The sequence below is a fragment of the Anser cygnoides genome, chromosome Z (assembly GCF_040182565.1).
Source record: "Anser cygnoides isolate HZ-2024a breed goose chromosome Z, Taihu_goose_T2T_genome, whole genome shotgun sequence".
In the NCBI taxonomy this organism is placed as follows: domain Eukaryota; kingdom Metazoa; phylum Chordata; class Aves; order Anseriformes; family Anatidae; genus Anser; species Anser cygnoides.
In genome coordinates, this window is record NC_089912.1 from 1,161,637 (window position 1) to 1,186,242 (window position 24,606).

General features: G+C 52.1%; 3 protein-coding genes across 4 annotated transcripts; 2 read left to right on the plus strand and 1 right to left on the minus strand.

The window, feature by feature from the left end:
• Window positions 1-6,399: 6,399 nt before the first annotated feature.
• On the plus strand, window positions 6,400-11,242 carry GLRX (glutaredoxin). Its single transcript, XM_048054740.2, has 3 exons — window positions 6,400-6,798; window positions 8,809-8,923; window positions 11,010-11,242. Exons 1-2 carry the CDS (start codon window positions 6,601-6,603, stop codon window positions 8,914-8,916), a joined length of 306 nt encoding a protein of 101 aa, XP_047910697.1. The 5' UTR covers window positions 6,400-6,600; the 3' UTR covers window positions 8,917-8,923; window positions 11,010-11,242.
• A 146-nt stretch (window positions 11,243-11,388) lies between these two features.
• Window positions 11,389-14,826, plus strand: LOC136789045 (E3 ubiquitin-protein ligase Topors-like). 2 transcript variants are annotated; one of them, XM_066988391.1, is made up of 2 exons: window positions 11,389-12,229; window positions 13,686-14,826. In XM_066988391.1, exon 2 carries the CDS (start codon window positions 13,773-13,775, stop codon window positions 14,802-14,804), a length of 1,032 nt encoding a protein of 343 aa, XP_066844492.1. In that variant the 5' UTR covers window positions 11,389-12,229; window positions 13,686-13,772; the 3' UTR covers window positions 14,805-14,826. The 2 variants fall into 2 exon arrangements, with proteins under 2 accessions (XP_066844492.1, XP_066844491.1); XM_066988390.1 differs by lacking the exon at window positions 11,389-12,229 and adding an exon at window positions 13,332-13,552.
• A 3,959-nt stretch (window positions 14,827-18,785) lies between these two features.
• On the minus strand, window positions 18,786-24,278 carry LOC136788992 (E3 ubiquitin-protein ligase Topors-like). Its single transcript, XM_066988222.1, has 3 exons — window positions 24,102-24,278; window positions 22,910-23,968; window positions 18,786-18,851 (listed from the first exon to the last, which is right to left on the minus strand). The coding sequence occupies exons 2-3, from the start codon at window positions 23,879-23,881 to the stop codon at window positions 18,786-18,788; spliced, it is 1,038 nt and encodes a 345-aa protein (XP_066844323.1). The 5' UTR covers window positions 23,882-23,968; window positions 24,102-24,278.
• Window positions 24,279-24,606: the final 328 nt, after the last annotated feature.

A 24,606-nucleotide genomic window follows, 5' to 3' on the forward strand; every position in this document is an offset into this window, starting at 1 on the left:
TTTTTTTTTAAGGAATGGACAGCTACACAAAATTATTCAAATTATTGTTATTCTCTACTATAGCCAATTCAAGGACAAAACTGTGCATAAGGATTGGGCTAATGCTTAAAGGAATCAAAACTAACCTAGCCACCTAGCATTAATGTCTGGCCAGGACATGGTATTGCACCAAGAAACAGGAGGGTGCAGGTGCAAAATCCTGTATCTCTTTCAAAGCACAAGGCCAGGTTTGATTTGATTTTCAGTTGTTCTTGCTAGCCCAGAATAGTAAATTTTGCCGTTTTGCGTGTTGTGTGATCTTTTCCATCTGCAGCCTCACATAACAATCTATACAGTGCCTTAAACACCCCTGCTGGGGTGGTGCCAGTCAGTGCAATCACAAAGAACTGGTGCATTAACGAGGGCACTTCCGAGACCCCTGGGATAAGAGACTGAGAGAGGTCAGCAGGAAAGGAGCTGAAGTCCTAGCAGAAGGCTATGACCGGCTTGGCGGCACCACTGGCACGTGGTCCCAAGGCTCCTCTCCATCCCCTGATGTGAGTGGGAGCAATGCACCCGCTCACACCGTGTTCATACTTAAGTCTCACGTAGAAATATGCTGAGACTCAACTTGCCTGACCCAGACGTTCTTCTCTCGGTGGAGAAGAGGCAGCCGCGGGCTCCTAGGTAGTTGTAGCTTGAATGCAGGCAATAGCTTTCTGGCATCTGCCCTCCATTTCTACTGCATCCCATAGGATCCAGCTCCATCAGTCACACCAGACCATAGCCACATTCATCTCCATGAAAAGCAGCTAAAACAGCCACCCTGACTGGGTGACCCCTAATATTCACTATCAACAGGCATAAGGAGGGACACAGGAGGCAAGACAGTCAGCAAATGCTGTAAGAGGTGCATGGCATCCCCAAGGTCTCCCCATGCCTTTTCCTCAGCCACCACTGTCCCCCTAACCACAAGAGAGCCTCCTGATCCTGGCAGAAACGCAGAACTTACTGCATTTCCCACATCTGGGCAATTGTTGCACTGTATTTCTGGAAGAACAATAATAATTAAAAAATCTGTTTCTAACCGGAGGAAGAGAGAGTCTGAGGACAGTTGTGTCCATGCTGTCCCTGTGTAAAGTGGCAGAAATACTGCGCTCCTGACTAAAAGGAATGTTTTCCTTGATATACACAGCTATTTATACCTGCCACATCAGCGGGATGTCCACACAATGGTAATTTTTCTGCCAACTGTTTATCAAAGAAGCCAGGACAAAAAATGAGCTGCAAACCGCGGGGCCGACCTGGATTTCTAATGCATTACTTTCAACTATACAAGATTTCCCAAACACTTCATATTCATCTACTGCCAATCACCACAAACCACATTTCCCTCAAAATCTTAGGAAGCTTAACCTTCTATCCTGAAAATAAAACAGTGCAGGAAAACATGAGGAGTTGTGCCTTCTTCTAATCTCCTAAACGATTCAGATCAGTGTGCTGTCCTCAAACAACTCCTACAGATATGCAGATTGTCTCGCCGTGTGGGCCCTGTGTTCAGCTGGGATCCCAGATGAGCTCTCCCCTTTGGTGTAAAGCCAACTTTAAGGGAAACAATTTTGGAACCGTGGCAGCATTACTGTTTTTGGACAATCATTGATCCCTGACCGGCTGCTAAAAATAGCTTCCCTCTGCACACGCGGCTGTTTCGCTGGAACTGGCTGAGTTTGCTGGGATTTGCAAAACCCGTTTTCCCTGCACTATTTCCCCACCTGTCTTCCCCAGCCTGAGATTGCAACTCTCCTTCTGCTGGGAGGAAAATGAAAACGTTTCTTACCATCATCACCCGTTCTGTGCCTTCCGTCAGGCGGAGAGGGCTTAGGAAGACCAAAGCTTTGTTCATGTTTTACAGGGTATTTGGGTATTGCTTTGCTCAGTGGTGCAAGGTGGAGCTGTTTGGGCCCATTTTCAGAGCTGACCTGGAGTCACACCAGGCCAGCGGTGCAGGACCTAAATCCCCAAAGCTTTTTTTGCGTCCGTCTGGACCTGCCATAAAATACTGACTGAATAGCACCCAAGCCTCCCGTTCCCACTCCGATTTTACTCTTCCTACTTTAACAGCCTGTAAGACTCCTTAAGTTCAGTCACAGTTCTCTGTGCACGGGGTAAAAACCCAGGCTGTATGTAAATATTCAATATGCCAGCCTGCCACTTGGAAATACAGACTGCGATCTGAATGTGTGTGGGCACCATATACGAGGAAGAACAAACATTTTACTGCAAACATACGTATGTAAATATTAAACTGAATGTAAATTTTCAGTTCAGATGTTCTCAGTCTGGAAATAACTTGCACATATTTCATTTTTAAATGGTTCATAAAAAGGCTTACCAGATTCATAATCTGGTAATTACCAGAAAATAATATTATGGACACTTTTCAAGCTTGTATAGGATCAAGACTCAGGCATATAAGTATATGCCTGAATGCCATTAATATTTTTACACACTTCATTGCACGGGACTGACCCTACACTTATCCTTCCCTTTTTCCTTACATTAGTGATGCATTTTTACCCATTCTCAAAGCAGAGGTTTTCCCTAAAGGAAGTGTACCTACGCATTTTTAGACTTTCCCAGGCGAATATCTAACATTAGTGAGTTTTTCTGGGATTTTCACACTTTCATTGCCGTAACATCCAGAATAAGTAAGTGATGTTGAACCTGGGTGGCACTGGAAAAGTGAGAGATTATCCTTTCACAACGCCATCAATCACAGGCACTTGGCACACGTACCAGTGAAGCCTGTGTTTATCACAGAACCTATAGCTCCAGGACACTGGGCACCAAATAACCCCACAAGTAATGATCGCAAACCACACCCCGTGGTGTGGATTGAGATATCTTAAACCAGCATCCACAGGTTTTGCTCGGGTGCTTAATGCGGCCGTCATTCAATGTGTTCAGGAAAGCGCAGCCTTGCAGACCCACACCACGCATGTAGCATCACAACCAGAACCTCTTACAGGAGGAACTCTCCTGCACCCTGACCTTCTCTGCTGTGCCTACAGACTATAAATCTGGTGAAGAGCAGCTCAAACCTCTCTCCCTTCTGCATTTCAGGCCTCTCTTCCTTGTGGACTAACAGCCCTATCATATTTCTTCAACTCCATGCCTATCTGATGTTATTTAGTAATCCTCACAGCAGGCAGACCTGCAGAACATTATTCAGGGGAGTTTTTTAACCCTAAAGGTGCCTGTACCTTGAGTAAAGCCTTCCCAGGGCACTCCACAAAGAACGAGGTGCCACCCTGTAATTTGGAAATACAGACGATGATTTAAAGGTGTGTGGGCACCACTCACAAGGAAGAACAAACCTTTTAGTGACTTACAATTCTTACTTTATCGTTTTAAGGCTCCACACCACAGAATTTACACGTGAATCCGGAGGATCAGAGCTTCAGTTAACCCCACGTTAACCGTGGCATTTGCTTCTTCAGGTTTAGTTGCATTTTTCTCCTTGTTCATGTAGTTTGCACCTGGTGTTGTCAAGCATCCAGCCAGGATCCACGTGCCTTTCCTACGTATGAAAACTAAACAAATAGCACAATAAATAATGGTAATGACAGCAGCGTTGTCTGGAAGGTGAGGAAATCTCTTGAGGGGAAGAATCCCAAGCCAGGTGTAGCTGGATGCCCCAAAGTGGCACCAGGAGCTGGCCTCTGCATCAGCCAGGGGACTGTGCCCCAACGGGCATCACAAAACCTCCAGGTAGCCTGGCTGGGCTTTTCCTAGGTTTCCTTTGAGGATATTTTTAAAGGACGATAAAAAGGGCTGAGTTTTAAGACTTCTCTTCGCATACCCAGACCTGAGCAAATTGCATGAAATCTTCCTTTGGCGATCTTATCCCTGTGGATGAACTGAACACTGGGAGTGTTCAGCCCCAGGCTCGGTAAAACAGTCTCCCAGGAGCTTTTTGTCACACTGAGTCTAACCGCACATCTTTTTGACAAGTACAGGGGAGTGGGATTTTAGCCTGTCCTGGGCTGCCACATAAGCAGAGAGCAGCCAGGAACTGTAGGGTTTGGGGTGTCTCCCAAAGGGTGGCTGGATCTCACCATGCTGTCCCCCAGTCTCCAGCAGAGATATTATCAGAGCTCCCAAAAAATGACCAAGCAAGTATCTTCAGTCAAAACAGGCTTCAAAAATGCCTCAAGCATCCACCAATCTTTCCTAAACCCCATCCACTTTTAAATCTATTAATCTGGTATATGCAGTCCACAAACACACGCATACATAGCGCCTAATTTTGCTGTAGCTTCAAGGTGAGAGACCAGGTACTTAGCCAGGTGGAGGCTATCATGAAGGCTGAGGCACACGTACCAGATAAAATAATTTGGGAAGAGCAGTGGGTCTCAGAAGTCTTCCGTTTTCTTATTACTAGGAAAGTCAACTGAAAGCTGAAAGCAGAAGTTAATCTAGAGATTTTATGTGGTGTACCAAGCACACAACCGATGCCTGGCAAGCATGGTGTGCCAGATGTGGCATGGTGTACAAAGAGGATACAGAGCCTAATTTTTCCTTTCTCAGCTCTGAACAAGAGTGGGTAGAGCTCAGAATACACATTTTTTTTGTACACAATAGTGCGTTTTTCCCTCTACAATGCTGATGATGCAGCAAACAGAATTTGGGAAGCTGTGTTTTGGGTAGGAGAAGAGCTCTCATGTCTGCCTATCCTGTACAAGGTTGATTGACAGAAAAAAAAAAAGAAAAAAGCGGAATGGTCCTGGTGCTGCTTTTTCACAGCTCATGAAAATAACAAGTTGAATGTATCTATTCTCTTGTTCTTTTAAGCCTTGATGTTGTAAATAGCTAAAACGTGCACAGGGTGCCTACACTCGGTGAGTGGCCAAGTTACTGCAGGGCATTTCCTACATGTGCAGTTCTGGGCCCCCCAGTCCGAGAGAGAGATGGGCTTACTGGAGAGGGTCCATGAAGGGCCCTGAACGTGGGAAGGGACCACTGCACCTCTCATGCAAGGAGGCCATCCAGCCTGGAAAAGAGAGGCTCAGGCGGGTGAGAGGCTCATGACCAGAGGCAATGTGGACAGACTGAAATGCAGGAGGCTCCATTTAATTGGAAGAAGGAAAACATTTTTTTTTTTTTTCAATTTCTGGAGACATCCAAGCCCTGATGGACACGAGGCTGAGCAACCTGCTCAAGGTGAACTGCCCCGGGCAGGGTCTGGCAGGGAGGTCCGCAGAGGTTCCTGCCCAACCCAGCCACTCTGTCATTCCCTGCAAATTAAATGTGTGGGAAGTGCTGGGTGCTCAGAGGTTTAGTTCAAGAAACAGTGAAGCGTCAGGCTGAGCAGTAAGGGCTATAATGCCTGAACTGACTTAGAGCAAGACCTTTATCTTTTGCGTCATAGTTTTTCTCAGCTAGAGAGGTGGGAAAAATCATCCAGGGAGCTGAATGTTGGAGGACTGCCCAGTGTCTTTGCCCCGTGCCTTCCGCGAGGCAGAAGTCCCCTCCAACAGCACGGGGAAATGAAAAGTTGCAGCTTTATTGGGGGGGGGCAGGTGGTGTAGGACGCCCTCTGCCTGGATGACCGATCCTGCAGTGCCGGGCACGGCTGTGCCCCAGACGAGTTCCTCCCTGCAGGTGAGATGGTGCCCCCACGGGCAAATACAGCCCCCCGAGGGATTTCAGTCTTAGCACTTTTCCCTGTGCCAGGCGTATAAAATCACACTTACTTGTTTCGTGCAACGTGTGTTGAATCGCGCTGAGGCAGTTAGTAGCTTCCCCAAAATGGTTTTTCAGCACTGGTCTGCTGAAAATTATTTTATTGGTCTATAATAATCTATAATAATATAAATATAATAATATTATTTTATGGTCTGCTGCTATTATTTTAATAACATTTGGGGACTTTTTTTTTTCAGTTCTGGAGCTGGTTCTTCAAACACTTCCAGTTCTCTCTTCATGTCTGGGGTAAAACACAGACACTTTGAAAACTGAAGCAAGTCTGACAAGTCATCAAGGAATTTTGGGAACTGCAGGCGGGGAATCCTACCCATTATGGAAAGTTTGCAGGTAAAAATACATACACACATTTTTTTTTATTATTTTTTTATTGTTTTTTAGCTTGTATAATAGGAAGTCTGCATAGCAAAACTATCTGCAGTTTTCCTGTTGTCTGTGCAAGTCAGGGTGAGTGCCGTGTCCCGCAGCGTACGAGGTGAGAGGCAGGAAAGGCACAACAAAACCCTTGAAATAGGAGAAAGGCAATGGAGAAAGCACAGCTTCAGCAAGAACATTTGTTAATGAGAAACTACTGCAGACCTTGTACATGCATAAAACAGCACTTGATAATTCTCTGCCTACTTTTACTCCACTAGCTATCTCACCAGCTTGTGGCTTCTGGCAAAATATATAGAAAGTGGAAGTATTGCTTTAAAGCATGCGATTGGGTCTGTAAGAGATTACATCCTCCTGGGGAGGAGTTTTCCAGGAGGAAGGCACGGTGCAGCCCATAAATATCTGGGACTGGGACTGCTGCTGTCCCACTTGCTGTGAGCGTGCTGCTGAGGGGCACTGCTCCTGCTCCTGCCCAGCAACATGGTCGATGCCTTTGTGAAGAGCAAAATCCGAGATGACAAAGTCACCCTTTTCATCAAGGCATCCTGCCCTTACTGCAGGAATGCAGTGGAATTGCTCCAGGAATTTAACTTTTTGCCAGGACACCTGGAGGTGGTGGACATCACCGGGATGGAGGACGTGCAGGACTACTTCCAGCGAACGACAGGGCAGCGAACCGTAAGTGTTGGCTCTCCTGTTCCAGAATTTTGTCTCCTGTGCCAGCTGGCAGCCGGGCCCGCTGCTGCGGAGGGTGAGGCAAGGTCTCCTCACCGGGTACTTCCCAGTGAGACTGGCCAGGTCGTGGGGAGAAGCGCCACCCCACCCCACCGCACCCTATCCTACCCTGTTTTTTTAAATCGCTCTCCTCCTGCCCCGACTGCTGTGCTGCTGCTCTCCAGCAGTGCTGCCCCGCAGCCCACTCCCCCTGTGGACCTCCACCCTGTGCCGCCTGGGGCTGCAAGACCCCCAGGGACACCTTGTGCCTCCTTCAAATCCACCTGCCATTGCTGCGTGGGAAAACCTGACGCTTGCTCTGGCTGCAGAAGGGCTTGCGCAGGGAGCGCCCGCACGTTTTGGGAACTGTGGCCCGAATTCCCCCGGTGATTGTGCTCTGAATCTGCCTGAGTCCGCACGGTGCACTTGCAGAGGAGGGAGGGCCACAAGTTTGTCGGAAATTGGGCAACTGTTTTCCCCTCTGATGTCAAGCAGAAAAAACACTTCAAATTGACTCATTTCAGCCGGCAGCAGAGTAGGCACCGTGCTTGCAAAACGTAGTGGCCGCTTATTCGGAAGCTTAATTAAATAATTAGATTTGTGTGAGGGAGCAACGTTACGTGCTTGGATTGCACAAGTAACTTCCTCAGAAACACTGCCATGCAGGTCGGGCAGTTCGTGCCCCAGCGTTAGCCCCACCTTTGTGTAACCAACACACCTTCTTCTCCTCCCCGGTGCCTTTCTGCCAGCAACGGCCCGGGCTACTTCCCACGAGTCACGCATGTGAAGCACCTCGCTCGGCTTCTTCGGAAGGGCACGCGACACCCGAGCATTCGACAACTCACCCTCGGGGCTGCTGGAGCACCCTGGCGCACTTTTTCTGCGCTGACTGCCAATAAATATCTTTAATGTTTCTTCCCTCAGCCCCAGCCTGCTGTAGCACTGGACCCATCGGACCTTTTGGAGTGTAGTTAATATTTCATCCCTGTATCCTCTGCCTTTTGTGAGCTGTGTGAGACACTGCCATGTGCTGGTGGCAGTCCCTGCAGACCTCAGGAAACCTCACGGCCTTACACGTGGGCTCAGACACAGCCCCGGCATTGAGCGGTGCTGGAAATGGCAACAACACCATAAAAGCAGAAGTGTTTTCCCAGCAGCAAGGGAATCTAGGAGGGAGAGGACGGATATCTTAGTGAAGCCACATATTGAAAGCAGCAGATGATTTCACAGCAGGAGAGGAACCGACAGCATGAGTAGCAAGAGAAGCCCCACACAGGAAGCGGAAGCGAATTTCCTGGCTGATAAGGCATGGTGTGAGGTTTGACAGTGGGAGAAGTCAGCTGCTGAAAGCAGAAAGCAAATTCGCAGCATGGGAGGGATGGAGAGAGAGGGTTTGCTCACGTTGTGCTTTGCCGAGTTGAGGAGGGGGGTGTCAGGCCAGGGTCACGGAATAAAGCTTGCCTTGTCTGGTGCTGCAGGTTAGAATCAGAATCGGGGAGCGGTTTGGGTTGGAAGGGACCTGACAGATAGTTCTGTAATTGTTCCTGGCCTTCAGGAGAACCCTTTTTTTTCTTTTTTTATTTCTTCCCTGAAATTTGACTCTGGGCTGGCTGCCCATCCCTCTCACTCGGGTGACAACCATCAGACAGTTGTCCCTCTGCTGGCACAGCCCTGAGGAACTTGCTGGCTGCTGCAGGCAGGGAGGCAGCCCCAGTGCATGCCCTGCAGGTCCGCAGGCTCTGCGCCGCGCACCGCGAGGGGAGACGCTCAGTCTGCATGGAACGGAGAGAGGAGACACAAGGCTTGCTGAAAAGGGACCAGCAGGGGTGGGGGAAGAAAAGGGACATTTTGTAAACTGCCGGTCTCTTTATCATGAAGTCTGCTCTCCCGACAAGTCCTCTCCCTGCTCTGCTCTTTTAGTGACCCAGAGGTTGCCCTCTTTACTGATTAATCTGTATCGCTGTTTCTGTCCAGGTCCCTCGTGTGTTTATTGGGAGAACCTGCATTGGAGGATTTTCTGATCTGCAGAATTTGTATCAGGAGCTCCCCGGTATGCTACAGAAGATTGGTGCCCTGCAGTAGCTGAAGGGTAGGTAGCTGTAGGACTACAGCTTTGGACAACAGCAATGCTTTCCAGTGCCATAGACGGAATTTGAGTATAGCTGTGAGCAATCCAGCACAGGCATCCATGGCAAGAGCAATGCTGGACTGTATACCTGGGTAATGTGCACACTGCAGCCTTGCAGAGGACAAGGTACAGCTAATATCAATACACAGCCCCAGGCCTGTGCCCTTTGGCTTCCCTTGTGAAAGGCTTACTGATCAGCAGGTCAGCTCTGGCTACAGGACTAAAGATGTTGCAGGACAGTCCCCTGCCTAAAATCCTGAACGGAGTTTCTCTTTGATTATCTTTTTTTTTGGAAATTAGGAAATTATTGAAGCTAATTTGTTTTCCCTTTCCCTTTTTATTACTAAAGCATGACTTGATGGAGCAGTACTGTGTCCTGTTACATGACAATGAAATGCCCATTCCCTTCTGGTATTCCCAGCTGCAGCGTATGCTTTGTGAAATGTTTGACAGCATGCATTTCAGTTGCTAGCCTTTGCCTAGGATCTAGCCAAAAATGATTTTCCCAGGGACAGAAAGGAGGCCCTTTTGTTCTCTTTTGGCCCCACCAACAGTCCTGCATATCCTTGTTCACCCACGTCCTACTAATATAGCATTAGAAGCTGTCTTTTTTGCCCATTGACGTCCCTTGCAAGTCACATCTTGAAGTGAGGACTGGCTTTCCTAGCATCATTCCTACATGCCTGGGCAATGTTTCCAAATTCCTCCTTTCTAACCCATCCCTGCTTTCAGCTCCCTGTGCTGCCCGTTCACACTAGGGCCCTGCTGCGAGCTCCTTGTTCAGCCAGGCTGCTCTCCTGCTGCACCTACCCGCTCCCTGGAGCACCGGGCTTTGGGCAGGCCACTTCTGTGCTCAGAAGGCTAGGGGACAGGAGAGTAGGGCCTAACATCTGTGCCTGTGGGGTGCACAGAAAGGCGGAGAGGACACTGAGCAGTAGCAGCAGGTGAAGAACTGGAGGAAATACTGCAGTGGGCTGTCCCCGGTCCTCAGCTGCACAAAGGAGCTCATGCAGGAGGCAGCGCTGTGGCTGGGAACCCCGACCCCTCTCAGGTGCAACATGGAAGAAAAAGTCGGCCAGATGAGAGCTGTGCCCTTTAATAAGCCCCAGGCACTTTACTTTCTAGAGAAGAGGGGACGGAGGTGCACAAGTAGCCAGCTCTGCAGGAGGCCAGGTCCAGCTTCAGCGAGCAGTGCGGGACACTACGGTGCTAGGCACTGTGCAACAAGAGCACACCCGTCTCCTGCTCTAAAGGGTGCTGGTGAGATGGGCACAAAACCCTGCCTGTTGCTGCTGCTCGTTAAGCATCCCTTAACAACCTGTTGTAGCATGCACCCAGAGGGAGATTTTTTTTTTTTTAACCTAGGACCTGCTTATCCACAAGTAAAGATGCAACTAACTGCAAAAACAGACAAGGGTGTGTTTGTGGGTGTGGGTGCATACAACTCCAATACTGTGATTTCTGCACAATAAATAATGCATGATCATTACAGCACCCTGAATTAAGCTTAAAAGTGGGCATGTCTTCTCAGGAAGAGCACAGGCATTGGGACGGGTTGCCCAGGGAGGCGGTGGAGTCACCATCCCTGGGGGTGTTAAGGAAAGGTTGGACATGGTGATAAAGACAAAGTTTAGTGGGTGATATCGGTCATAGGGGTATGGTTGGACCAGATGATCTTGGAGGTCTTTTCCAACCTTTAAGATTCTATGTTTCTATGTGGCTGAATTCCTTGCTTTATGAAGTTGGAAGTGCTCATTTCCCTCACTTGGATGAAACCTGTTGGTTTGGTGTGGTGATTTTTAGCAAAGAAGACTGGAGTTAGGTATATGTATGTGAAATACATATAACCTGTGCATTGTACACAAAGAAGTGTGTGTATGTACAGACATGGACTTATGTATATGACTTAAATTTATACGCATGTATACACACACTTAAATCTGTACTTAAAAGGTCTCCAAAGTCTGTTCCATAAGGGTATTTGTTTATAAAGTAATCTATCCCTGGAGTGATCTCTACCATTTATGTCCACTATTTCTGCTTCCAGGACAAAGATGACCACGAACTGTGACCTCCCCATCTTAACATGCGCACTTCTTGGAACAGATTCTTTCCAGCTGCTCTCTGTGGGATCAAATACATCTTTTTAGGGGAATGCAACTTCTTTTCATTTCCTTTATATGTGCTTCAGCGTGTCACATTTCTTCATCCTTTCTGTAGTTGCAGAAAGAAGTCCAGAATGTGAAACAAATCAGGCTAATAAAATACACTTGCACTAAATGGCTCTGCTCACCTTTGTGTTTCTTTTCTAGATCCTACACTCATTCTAAGTGCCTCTTTTCTCTCTACAATCTTTTTCTATCTGTCTCTCCCAGAGGACCTTCTCGAAATCCTCAGCACTTTCCATGCCTTGTAAAACATGTCATTAAAATGGATCAAGCTGGAGCTGCACACAGTAACACCGGCTTGCTGTAATGCAGCCCCGAAAGCAAGCACTTGCAGCCTGTAAATACTGGCCCTTGCCTTATGACCCATCATCCTTCAGCTGATGTCTCATGGCAGGGTCATGAAGGTTGGAGCAGCCTTTTTTCTGTAAATGTTTTGTTACAACACAGCTACTGGCAAGAAGGGTTATGGATTCTTCATTTCTGGCTGTAATCTAAGAGCTGCTTCAGACAGAAAATGCCTGGGGCTGTCGGACAAATCCTTGATTGAGGAGGCTGCTAATTGAAGAATACTCCACTGTGACAGCACTGGTCAAATTAAGACTTCAACTAAATAGTGTTGTGCAGGGAAACCAGACTTATGGGAAAAGGATCGTGCAGCTACTACCAGACAAAAAAAAAAAAAAAAAAAAAAAAAAAAAAAAAAAAAAAGAGCCTCTCTAAAACCTTGGCATTAAAATAACAAAATTTTGTTTCCAAAATTGAAAGTTTAAAGATTGCTTTTAGTTGATGAAGAGGCAAAATAAATAAATAAGTAAATAAGTAAATAAATAAAAGCCTTCTAAATTCTTCCCACTTTTATTTCTCTCTTTTAAGCTCTGCTTTGTGTGCTGAGCAGACAAAGGCCTAACGGGAAGAATCTAGAACAATTCTGGGGCCACCATGTCAGCATGGCCCCAGCGGTCACATCCTTGACAAAGCTTCGTCCTGAGCACAGCCTCTCACCCTGTGGGGAGCTCTCATGAGACAGCACGAGCTTGTCCTCACAGCCACCAGATCAGCGAGAAGCCATGCAACCTGTCCTCGCTGTAAAATTTCCTAGGTGAGCCAGCTCTGGTTGCTGACCTTCAATAAACTCATCAGAAGAGAAAGAGAAGGTATCATGGGCTTTTTTCCATTCTTGGAAAGCAACGGAAAAGACAAATACTTAATTCTGGGGAAGTTTAAATCCGTAACTTCTTGGCAGAAGAGCGATCTCATATTTCATAGAGTGATAGGATCATGGAATAATGGAGTGGTTTGGGTTGGAGGGGACCTTAAAGCCCACCCAGCGCCACCCCCTGCCATGGGCAGGGACACCTCCCAGCAGCCCAGGCTGCCCCCAGCTCCATCCAGCCTGGCCTTGGGCACTGCCAGGGATGGGGGAGCCACAGCAAATCGGGGCAGCCTGGGCTGGTGCCTCACCGCCCTCAGAGCAGAGAAATTTTTCTTTCTAGCTCACCTAATCTCCAACTTTGAGACATGGATATAGTGCAGGACAGTGTCAAATGCCTTGCAAAAATCCAGGTAGAGGACAGTTGCTCTTCCCCTATCCACCAGTGCTGTAACCCCAATGTAGAAGGCCACCAGATTTGTCAGATGTGATCTGACAAAAACCTCAACTGTGTTAATTTCTGGACAAGTACAGAGGATCTCAGAGCAGAAGCATTTTTACTTGCGATAGCAGTGGTGGGTGTCCCTACCCAACGCTTCTTAATATGCCCTGAATGTACAGTTTTGTTTTATTTGACCAACACAGGGCTTTTACAGTCAGAAAGGCCCGTGTCTGCTGTGTCTTGAAACTTTGGAAACTCTTTTTGGAACTTCAGTTGATGTTTTGGAATGGACAGTGAGAGGTACAAGGGCACCTGCCGGAGCACTGGCAAGACAGGGCCCAGGCCTGGGTGGCTGCTGGGAAGCACCAACATGGAGCAGAAGACAAAGGACGAGGGGAGGGAGCAGGCAGCAGCTTCATGGCAGAGCCAGTGGGCATGCAGAGGCACGGTGCTGGTGCTGGCCATGGCCCTGCTGGGCTGAGCGCTGCGGGCCGGGGCAACGCAGCAGGTTGTGACTTCACCCAGCGATGGGCTCTGAGGTCACCCAGAGCAATGGTCTCTGAGGTCACCCAGCAATCGACTATGACTTCATGGCCCTCGCTGCTCATATTGGGGCGCAGGCAGAGCCCGCCCCAGCCTGGCTCGTGCCTGGACTCCCGCTGAGCGTTTGTGCGAGGCTTGGAGCGCCGAGCAAGGATTTGTTGGAGCTGTGCTGTGGGGCCGTCGGCAGCTGTTCTCAGTGCCCGTCCCCGCAGGCAGTGCCTGTGTTTCCCCGGCCCTGCCTGGCTCAGGCAGCCGGGGCCCTGTGAGGAGCACTTGCAGCAGCGCAGGTGAGCTGTGTGGGGACACGTGCCCCGGGGCGGCCCGCGGGGGACGTGGGACCACCCAGCCGTGGGGCTGGGGCCGGGGGGGTTCCTGCTGAGGGGCCGGGGCACAGCCAGTGACCTTCTCTCTTCCTCGCAGCGTGCGCGATACCCGCTGCTGCAGTGCCGGTGCAGGGGAGCAGCTCATCAGCATCAGCTCTCCCCAGCGCACCTTAACGAGAAGATCATGGCCACGGAGGAGGCGTGGATGTGTCCCGTGTGCCGGGAGGGGCGAAAGGACGTGGCCTACGCGACACCATGTAACCACCGGTTCTGCCTGGGCTGCATCCAGCGCTGGGCAAAACTGAAGGCGAGCTGCCCACTCTGCAGGACGGGCATGAGGACCATCAAGGTTTCCGTGCGGGGAGACGAAGACTACCTGGAATGCATCGTCTCCCCTCCCGCAGTGCCTGTACCTGTTGGCTTCCAGGCAGGCAGCGCCACCGCCCCCCACAGCCCTGCAGCGCCGGCTGCGTCCTCTGTGCCAGCCGAGGAGAGGGATGCGGAGCCCGATCCCCGCGCTGCTGTGGGCGGCCTCCTGCCCGAGGACTGGGCCGTGCTGTTCAGGGAGCGCAGGGACATCCTCGACCCTGTGCTGCCCTGGCTTCGCCGCCAGCTCTCAGCCATCTATGGGACACGCTGGTGGCAGGAGAGAGCTGCAGAGAGCTTCCTCCTGCACTCCCTGTGTGTGATGGGGCTGGACAGGGACGCCATCATTCAGCACACACAGCCCGCCTTGGGGCCCCTCACCGTGCCGCTCATCGACGGGCTCGTCGGCACCATCGTGGCTCTCTGCGGCGAGGACGCACGGAGGCTGCTGGGCCTCGAGAGCAGCCGCCCTGCCAGGGCGCAGGAGGCCAGACCTGCAGCTGCTTCTGGGCACGCTGCTCCAGCGCAGGGAGCCTTCAGTACCAGCCCCGCGCCCTCCAGCAGCTCTGCAGACCCTGACACGGACGAGATCCCCGGCACATCCAGCGCTTTCCAGCGTGGGGGTCCTGGCGAAGTCCCAGCTGCAGGCAGCCCCAGGGAGCACGAAGAGCCCCGTGAAGAGCTGGGGCAGGAGGCAGCAGCAGGTCCCTCTGCCCGGGCCTGCAGGCGCAGACCCTCCACTCCTCACCGCTCGACTCGGGGGTCCCGGCGCCCCAGGAAGCGCACCCGGGCGAGCAGTGCCCAAGACTCTCCCCAGCCCTGCAAGAGGCCGCCCCCCCGGCGCCTCTAGCAGGGCTCTTGCGGGTGGTGAAATAAAGAACAATAAAACATATTGAATATACAACAGAAAAAGTCTCGGTGTGATTCGACCCAGAGCTGGCACAGCCCCGTGCATGCTGCTGCCTTCCTTCCCTTTTCCTGGTGCCATCCCCATGCCCTGCTGGCCCCCACTGTCCCTTTGGTCATGGGTGATTAATGCCCCAGGTGGGGTCTCCCGAGAGCAGAGCAGAGGGGAACAATCCCCTCCCTCACCCTGCTGGCCACCATGCTGTCGGTGCAGCCCAGGCTACGAGTGGCTTTCTGAGCTGCAAGCACACCTTGCCAGCTCATGTCGAGCTGCTCAGCAACCAGCACCCCCAGAACCCTCTGCTCAGGGCTGCTCTCAATCCATTCCCTGCCCAGCCTGTATTTGTGCTTTGGGTTGCTCTAATTCAGATGCAGGGCCTTCCATTTGGCCTTGTTGAACCTCAGGAGATTCACACAAGCCCACCTCCCCGGCTTTTCAAAGTTCTCCTGGATGGCATCCCTTCCCTTCAGCATCTTGACAGCACCACCCAGCTTGGTGTCTGCAAGCTTGCTGAGGGGGCACTCAATCCCACTGCTCATGTCAGCGACAAAGATGTTAAACAGCACCGGTCCCTAGAGCGACCCCTCAGGAACACCACTCCTCACTGGCCTCCCCCTAGACACTGAGCCATTGACCACAACTCTTTGAGTGTGGACATCCAGCCAATTCCTTACCCACCGAGTGGTCCAGCCATCAAATCCCTGTCTCTCTAACTTGGAGACAAGGGTATGGTGCAGGCCAGTGCCAAATGCTTTGCGCAAGTCCAGGTAGATGATATCAGTTGCTCTTCCCCTACGCACCAATGCTGTGGGCCCCCTGTAGAAGGCCACCAGGTTTGTCAGTCCAGTCAAACCTTTAGTGAAGCCATGCTGGCTGTTCACCACTCACCTCTTTCTTTTCCCTGTGCCTTAGAATAGTTTCCAGGAGGATCTGTTCCATGATTTGACTGGGCACAGAGCCGAGGCCTCTAGTTCCCTGGCTCTTCCTTTTTCCCTTTTTAAAAATGGGGGTTATGTTTCCCCTCTTCCAGCTGGCTTTAGATATGGCAGAATGGGAAAAGGAGGGCACCTTTCCTAGTCAGCTCTCCTAGTACCTGTACCAAGAAGATAGCAGCAAGGCGCTTCGGGAATTTCCTGGACCTCTTTGTCTCAGCGATGTGATATTCCCGCTTGATGTCGGGCACGCTGAAGTGCCCCGTAAGGACAAGGGCAGACGATCTAGAAGTTTTCTCACTTCCTTAAAGCATGATTCATCAGTGCCGTCATCCCGGCCAGCTCGTCTATAGCGGACTCCCACAACGACATCCCTTTCAGCTGCCTGTCGCTAGGTCCTTACTCAGTGGCTCTAAACCCCATTGTCACCGACTGGGAGCTCCGTACAGCCCAGTGCCTCCGTTACATAGCGCGTGGCCTCCCCAGCCTCACCTGCCCTGCCCGTCCCTTCTGAAGAGCCTGGAAGCATCCATCACAACGCACCAGTCACAGGCCTCTTCCCACCGGGTTTCACTCATGCCAACAGTGTCGTAGCTCTGGCATGGGGCCAAGGCTTCCAGCTCCTCTTGCTTGTTTCTCATGTTGCATGTGCTTGTGGAGAAATAGTTCAGATGTGCTTCATTGAAGCCAGCCCCTCGCTGGGCACACTGAAGGGTCTTGCTAGCACATGGTCCCTCCGCTTTTGGTGTGCAGTCCATAACTTGTCAATTTTAGCCCTCCCTGGTGGTCTAGTGGTTAGGATTCGGCCCTCTCACCGCCGCGGCCCGGCTTCGATTCCCGGTCAGGGAATTCCCATTTTCCCAGGTGCCCTTACGTAACAGATTTGAGGCGCTGGAGCTTGAGAAGCCGGTGGGTGAGGACGAGGTAGAAAGTCTACCCAGGAGGATGCCTAGGGCGAGGAAGCTGACTCCACGCCTCAAGACTGCCTCCACCAAGAAAGACAGAAGGGTGATCGTAGTAGGTGACTCCCTTCTCAGGGGAACAGAGGGCCCTGTTTGTCGACCTGACCCTACCCGTAGGGAAGTCTGCTGCCTCCCTGGGGCCAGGGTCAGGGATGTTGCCAGGAAGCTTCCCAACCTGGTTCGCCCCTCTGACTACTATTCTCTTTTGATAGTCCAGGCTGGCAGTGATGATATTGAAGAGAGAAGCCTGAAGGCTATCAAACGGGACTTTAGGGCACTGGGAAGGTTAGTGGATGGAGTGGGAGTACAGGTGGTGTTTTCGTCTATCCCTGCAGTGGCAGGGAGGAGTACCGAGCGGACACGGAAAGCCCACTTGATTAACAGGTGGCTCAGCGGCTGGTGCCAACACAGAAATTTTGTTTTTTTTGACCATGGGGTGCTTTACTCGGCACCCGGCCTGGTGACCGCAGACGGGTCCCTATCTCTAAGGGGAAAACGGATCCTAGCCCAGGAGCTGGCAGGGCTCGTTGAGAGGGCTTTAAACTAGGAAAGAAGGGGGATGGGGCTGAAATTAGGCTTGTTGGAGCTGTGCCAGGGGGAACAATGGCAAAGCCGGGGAAGAAGGCGATGGCCCAGCTGAAGTGCATCTACACTAATGCACGCAGCATGGGTAACAAACAAGAGGAGCTGGAAGCCATCGTGCAGCAGGCAGGCTATGACTTGGTTGCCATCACGGAAACGTGGTGGGACCACTCTCATGACTGGAGTGCTGCAATGCCTGGCTATAGGCTCTTCAGAAGGGACAGGCAGCACAGAAGGGGTGGTGGCGTGGCTGTCTATATTAGAGAGTGTTTAGATGTAGAGGAACTTGAGGCTGGGAATGATAAGGTTGAGTCCCTGTGGGTTAGGATCAGAGGGAAGGCCAACAAGGCAAGCTTCCCGGTGGGGGTCTGTTATAGACCGCCAAACCAGGCTGAGGAGACTGATGAGGAGTTCTACAGGCAGCTGGCAGAAGCCGCGAAATCGTCAGCGCTTGTTCTCTTGGGGGACTTCAACTTCCCAGACATATCCTGGAAACACAACACAGCCCAGAGAAAGCAGTCTAAGAGGCTTCTGGAGAGCGTGGAAGATAGCTTCCTGACGCAGCTGGTTAGAGAGCCTACCAGGGGAGGTGCCCCGCTAGACCTTCTGTTCACAAACAGTGATGGACTGGTGGGAGATATGGTGGTCGAGAGCTGTCTTGGGCAGAGTGACCACGAAATGGTAGAGTTCTCTATTCTTGGCGATGTCAGGAAGGGGACGAGTAAAACCACTGTCTTGGACTTCCAGGGGGCTGACTTTGAGCTGTTCAGGACACTGGTTGGCAGAGTCCCTTGGGAGGAGGTTCTGAAGGGCAAAGGAGTCCAGGAAGGCTGGGCACTCTTCAAGAAGGAAATCTTAATGGCTCAGGAGCGGTCTGCCCCCACGTGCCCAAAGACGAGCCGACGCAGAACTAGACCAGCCTGGCTGAACAGAGAGTTGTGGCTCAAGCTTAGGAGAAAAAGGAGGGTTTATAACCTTTGGAAAAGAGGGCGGTCTACTCAAGAGGACTTTAAGGATGTTGCGAGGCTGTGCAGGGACAAAATTAGAAAGGCCAAAGCTCATCTGGAGCTCAATCTGGCTACTGCTGTTAAAGATAACAAAAAACATTTTTACAAATACATCAACGCAAAAAGGAGGACTAAGGAGAATCTCCATCCTTTACCGGATGCGGGGGGAAACTTAGTGACAAGAGATGAGGAAAAGGCTGAGGTGCTCAGTGTCTTCTTTGCCTCAGTCTTTAGCGGCAAGACCGGTTGTTCTCTGGATACTCGGTACCCTGAGCTGGTGGAAGGGGATGGGGAACAGGATGTGGCCCTCGCTATCCATGAGGAAATGGTTGGCGACCTGCTACAGCACTTGGATGTACGCAAGTCGATGGGGCCGGATGGGATCCACCCGAGGGTACTGAGCGAACCGGCGGAGGAGCTGGCCAAGCCGCTTTCCATCATTTATTGGCAGTCCTGGCTACCAGGGGAGGTCCCAGTCGACTGGCGGCTAGCAAACGTGACGCCCATCTATAAGAAAGGTCGGAGGGTAGAGCCGGGGAACTATAGGCCTGTTAGTTTGACCTCAGTGCCAGGGAAGCTCATGGAGCAGATTATCTTGAATGTCATCACACGGCACTTGCAGGGCAAGCAGGCGATCAGGCCCAGTCAGCATGGGTTTATGAAAGGTAGGTCTTGCTTGACGAACTCGATCTCCTTCTATGACCAAGTGACGCGCTTGGTGGATGAGGGGAAGGCTGTGGATGTGATCTACCTTGACTTCAGCAAGACTTTTGACACCGTTTCCCACAGCATTCTCCTCAAGAAACTGGCTGCTCGTGGCTTGGACTGGCATACGCTTTGTTGGGTTAAAAACTGGCTGGATGGCCGGGCCCAAAGAGTGGTGGTGAATGGAGCCAAATCCAGTTGGAGGCCGGTTACTAGTGGAGTCCCGCAGGGCTCAGTGCTGGGGCCAGTCCTCTTCAATATCTTTATCGATGACCTGGATGAGGGGATCGAGTGCACCCTCAGTAAGTTTGCAGACGACACCAAGTTAGGTGCGTGTGTCGATCTGCTCGAGGGAAGGAAGGCTCTGCAGGAGGATCTGGATAGGCTGGACCGATGGGCTGAGGTCAACTGTATGAAGTTCAAGAAGGCCAAGTGCCGGGTCCTGCATCTGGGGCGTAACAACCCCAAGCAGAGCTACAGGCTGGGAGATGAGTGGCTGGAAAGCTGCCTGGCCGAGAAGGACCTGGGAGTATTGGTTGATAGTCGGCTGAATATGAGCCAGCAGTGTGCTCAGGTGGCCAAGAAGACCAACAGCATCCTGGCCTGTATAAGAAGCAGTGTGGCCAGCAGGTGTAGGGAGGTGATTGTCCCCCTGTACTCGGCTCTGGTGAGGCCGCACCTCGAATACTGTGTTCAGTTTTGGGCCCCTCGCTACAGGAAGGACATGGAGGTGCTCGAGAGAGTCCAGAGAAGGGCGACCAAGCTGGTGAGGGGTCTGGAGAACAAGCGTTACGAGGAGCGGCTGAGGGAGCTGGGGTTGTTTAGCCTGGAGAAGAGGAGGCTCAGGGGAGACCTCATTGCTCTCTATAGGTACCTTAAAGGAGGCTGTAGAGAGGTGGGGTTTGGTCTATTCTCCCATGTGCCTGGTGACACGACGAGGGGGAATGGGCTAAAGTTGCACCAGGGGAGGTTTAGGTTGGATGTTAGGAAGAACTTCTTTACTGAAAGGGTTATTAAGCATTGGAACGGGCTGCCCAGGGAGGTGGTGGAGTCACCATCCCTGGAGGTCTTTAAAAGACGTTTAGATGTAGAGCTTAGCGATATGGTTTAGTGGAGTGCTTAGTGTTAGGTCGGAGGTTGGACTCGATGATCTTGAGGTCTCTTCCAACCTAGAAATCTGTGATACTGTGATACTGTGATCAATTACAGCTCGATAGGCACAAACCAGACCCCAGCATGCTACGGTGATTTGTGTCACTTTGGAACTGCCAGAGTCATGAGACCTTTTTTTCAAACATTCTGCCAGTTTTTTAGGATTTTGCACTTGTTCAGGGGTGAATGTCCAAAACACTGGAGGTGCCTACTGCTCTAGAAACATGCCCATATCCTCCCACACTCCCTGCCACTTGCAACTATCCCGCCTCAAGACAGATCTCCGGATGAGATTCCTAAGTAGTTGTTTAACCCTCAACAAAACCTGAAGCGCATTCAGGAGACATAACAACAAGAACATGCTGGCCTGAGTATCCCAAGGATATTCAACATCTTGGAGAACCACCGTAACTAGCTCGGGGGATAAGAGGGTGGTGAAGGAGAAAGGGAGAGTGAACAGGTAGGGAAACATGTCTTCCCCTGTCCCCTTCACAGATTGGCTCCCTGACGAAAAAAGGCAATAGGTGTAATTGCTAATAGTTTCTGAGATATGGTTTCCAAAGTATAGAGTCGGCGTCAGTGCTGAGTACAAGTACCAGGTTAGAGTCATGACCAGAAATTTCATCATTTCATAAGCCATTGTTACACCGCACAGTACCACAACAATCTTAAACCAGGGCCCGGAAAGGATAAACAACGCGACAGGGAGCACATACAGAAAGTAACGTGCTGTAAAACTCAAATTGGAAAACAGGCACAGCAGACTGGAGATTAAGGCAATCAACATGGTGACTAGCAACTATTAAGCAGGTCCAATACTTATACCAATTTTAGTTTAACACACTCTGGTCAAATCTGTCGATATCTCAACCCTTCGAGCCCCACATTGGGTGCCAAAAGGACTGTTGTGGTTTAACCCGGCTGGCAGCTAAACACCACACAGCCGTTCGCTCACGCTCCCCCCTCCCTCTCTGGGATGGGGGAGAGGAACGGGAAAGTGAAGCCTGAGAGTTGAGGTAAAGACAGTTTATTAAGACAGGAAAAAAATAATAACAATAATAATAATAGTGATAATAATAATAGTGTTAATGATAATAGTATTAATAAAAATAATGTGTATGAAACAAGTGATGCACAATGCAATTGCTCACCACCCGCTGACCGATGCCCAGCCTATCCCCGAGCAGCCGGCCCCCCACCCCGGCCAGCCACCCCTATATATTGTTTAGCATGACGTCAGATGGTATGGAATACCCCTTTGGCCAGTTTGGGTCAGCTGTCCTGGGTCTGTCCCCTCCCAGCTCCTGCTGCACCCCCAGCCTGCTCACTGGCAGGACAGAGCGAGAAGCCGAAAAGTCCTTGGCCTGGTGTAAGCACTGCTCTACAACAATTAAAAAGTCAGCATGTTATCAGCGCTCTTCTCATCCTAATCCAAAACATAGCACCCTACCAACTACTAGGAGGAAAATTAACTCTTTCCTAACTGGAACCAGGACAGCCACCATCCACAAATCAGGAGAAAGAGCGAGCGTTTTTCCCAGTCTGCCGTATCTAAAGGCAGCTGGAAGAGGGGAAACATAACCCCCATTTTTAAAAAGGGAAAAAGGAAGAGCCAGGGAGCTACAGGCCTCAGCTCTGTGCCCAGTCAGATCATGGAACAGATCCTCCTGGAAACTATTCTAAGGCACAGGGAAAAGAAAGAGGTGAGTGGTGAACAGCCAGCATGGCTTCACTAAAGGTTTGCCTGGACTGACAAACCTGGTGGCCTTCTACAGGGGGCCTACAGCATTGGTGCGTAGGGGAAGAGCAACTGACATCATCTACCTGGACTTGTGCAAAGCCTTTGGCACTGGCCTGCACCATATCCTTGTCTCCAAGTTAGAGAGACAGGGATTTGATGGCTGGACCACTCGGTGGGTAAGGAATTGGCTGGATGTCCACACTCAAAGAGTTGTGGTCAATGGCTCAGTGTCTCGGGGGAGGCCAGTGAGGAGTGGTGTTCCTGAGGGGTCGCTCTAGGGACCGGTGCTGTTTAACATCTTTGTCGCTGACATGACCAGTGGGATTGAGTGCCCCCTCAGCAAGCTTGCAGACACCAAGCTGGGTGGTGCTGTCAAGATGCTGAAGGGAAGGGATGCCATCCAGGAGAACTTTGAAAAGCCGGGGAGGTGGGCTTGTGTGAATCTGCTGAGGTTCAACAAGGCCAAATGGAAGGCCCTGCATCTGAATTCGAGCAATCTAAAGCACAAATACAGGCTGGGCAGGGAATGGATTGAGAGCAGCCCTGAGCAGAGGGTTCTGGGGGTCCTGGTTGCTGAGCAGCTCGACATGAGCTGGCAAGGTGTGCTTGCAGCTCAGAAAGCCACTCGTAGCCTGGGCTGCACCAACAGCATGGTGGCCAGCAGGGCGAGGTAGGGGATTGTTCCCCTCTGCTCTGCTCTCGGGAGACCCCACCTGGAGCATTAATCACCCATGACCAAAGGGACAGTGGGGGCCAGCAGGGCACGGGGACGGCACCAGGAAAAGGGAGGGAAGGCAGCAGCATGGACGGGGCTGTGCCAGCTCTGGTTTGAATCACACCGAGACTTTTTCTGTGGTATATTCAATCTATTTTATTGTTTTTTATTTCACCACCCGCAGGAGCCCTGCTAGAGGCGCCGGGGGGGCGTCCTCTTGCAGGGCTGGGGAGAGTCTTGGGCACTGCTCGCCCGGGTGCGCTTCCTGGGGCGCCGGGACCCCCGAGTCGAGCGGTGAGGAGTGGAGGGTCTGCGCCTGCAGCCCCGGGCAGAGGGACCTGCTGCTGCCTCCTGCCCCAGCTCTTCACGGGGCTCTTCCTGCTCCCTGGGGCTGTCTGCAGATGGGACTTCGCCAGGACCCCCACGCTGGAGCACGCTGGATGTGCCGGGGATCTCCTCGACGTCAGGGTCTGCAGAGCTGCTGGAGGGCGCGGGGCTGGTACTGAAGGCTCCCTGCGCTGGAGCAGCGTGCCCAGAAGCAGCTGCAGGTCTGGCCTCCTGCGCCCTGGCAGGGCGGCTGCTCTCGAGGCCCAGCAGCCTCCGTGCGTCCTCGCCGCAGAGAGCCACGATGGTGCCGACGAGCCCGTCGATGAGCGGCACGGTGAGGGGCCCCAAGGCGGGCTGTGTGTGCTGAATGATGGCGTCCCTGTCCAGGCCCATCACACACAGGGAGTGCAGGAGGAAGCTCTCTGCAGCTCTCTCCTGCCACCAGCGTGTCCCATAGATGGCTGAGAGCTGGCGGCGAAGCCAGGGCAGCACAGGGTCGAGGATGTCCCTGCGCTCCCTGAACAGCACGGCCCAGTCCTCGGGCAGGAGGCCGCCCACAGCAGCGCGGGGATCGGGCTCCGCATCCCTCTCCTCGGCTGGCACAGAGGACGCAGCCGGCGCTGCAGGGCTGTGGGGGGCGGTGGCGCTGCCTGCCTGGAAGCCAACAGGTACGGGCACTGCGGGAGGGGAGACGATGCATTCCAGGTAGTCTTCGTCTCCCCGCACGGAAACCTTGATGGTCCTCATGCCCGTCCTGCAGAGTGGGCAGCTCGCCTTCAGTTTTGCCCAGCGCTGGATGCAGCCCAGGCAGAACCGGTGGTTACACGGTGTCGCGTAGGCCACGTCCTTTCGCCCCTCCCGGCACACGGGACACGTCCACGCCTCCTCCGTGGCCATGATCTTCTCGTTAAGGTGCGCTGGGGAGAGCTGATGCTGATGAGCTGCTCCCCTGCACCGGCACTGCAGCAGCGGGTATCGCGCACGCTGCGAGGAAGAGAGAAGGTCACTGGCTGTGCCCCGGCCCCTCAGCAGGAACCCCCCCGGCCCCAGCCCCACGGCTGGGTGGTCCCACGTCCCCCGCGGGCTGCCCCGGGGCACGTGTCCCCACACAGCTCACCTGCGCTGCTGCAAGTGCTCCTCACAGGGCCCCGGCTGCCTGAGCCAGGCAGGGCCGGGGAAACACAGGCACTGCCTGCGGGGACGGGCACCGAGAACAGCTGCCGACGGCCCCACAGCACAGCTCCAACAAATCCTTGCTCGGCGCTCCAAGCCTCGCACAAACGCTCAGCGGGAGTCCAGGCACGAGCCAGGCTGGGGCGGGCTCTGCCTGCGCCCCAATATGAGCAGCGAGGGCCGTGAAGTCACAGCCCGTTGCTGGGTGACCTCAGAGCCCATCGCTCTGGGTGACCTCAGAGCCCATGGCTCTGGGTGACCCCCACAAACCAAAGCACGTGTCTGAGAGCATTGCCCAGACGGTTTTGGGCTGAGGTCATAGAATCATAGAATCATAGAATATCCTGAGTTGGAAGGGACCCTTAAGGATCATCAAGTCCAACTCTTGATACCGCACAGGTCTACCCAAAAGTTCAGACCATGTGACTAAGTGCACAGTCCAATCTCTT

Excerpts from the sequence above, each read along its gene's own strand:
- GLRX (XM_048054740.2), top strand. The coding sequence starts at position 6,601 with ATGGTCGATGCCTTTGTGAAGAGCAAAATCCGAGATGACAAAGTCACC. Across the intron at positions 6,799-8,808 it reads GAACGACAGGGCAGCGAACC|GTCCCTCGTGTGTTTATTGG; the intron begins GTAAGTGTTGGC and ends GTTTCTGTCCAG.
- LOC136789045 (XM_066988391.1), top strand. The coding sequence starts at position 13,773 with ATGGCCACGGAGGAGGCGTGGATGTGTCCCGTGTGCCGGGAGGGGCGA.
- LOC136788992 (XM_066988222.1), bottom strand. The coding sequence starts at position 23,881 with ATGGCCACGGAGGAGGCGTGGACGTGTCCCGTGTGCCGGGAGGGGCGA. Across the intron at positions 18,852-22,909 it reads GCCCCAGGAAGCGCACCCGG|ATGGGCGTCACGTTTGCTAG; the intron begins GCGAGCAGTGCC and ends CCTTTCTTATAG.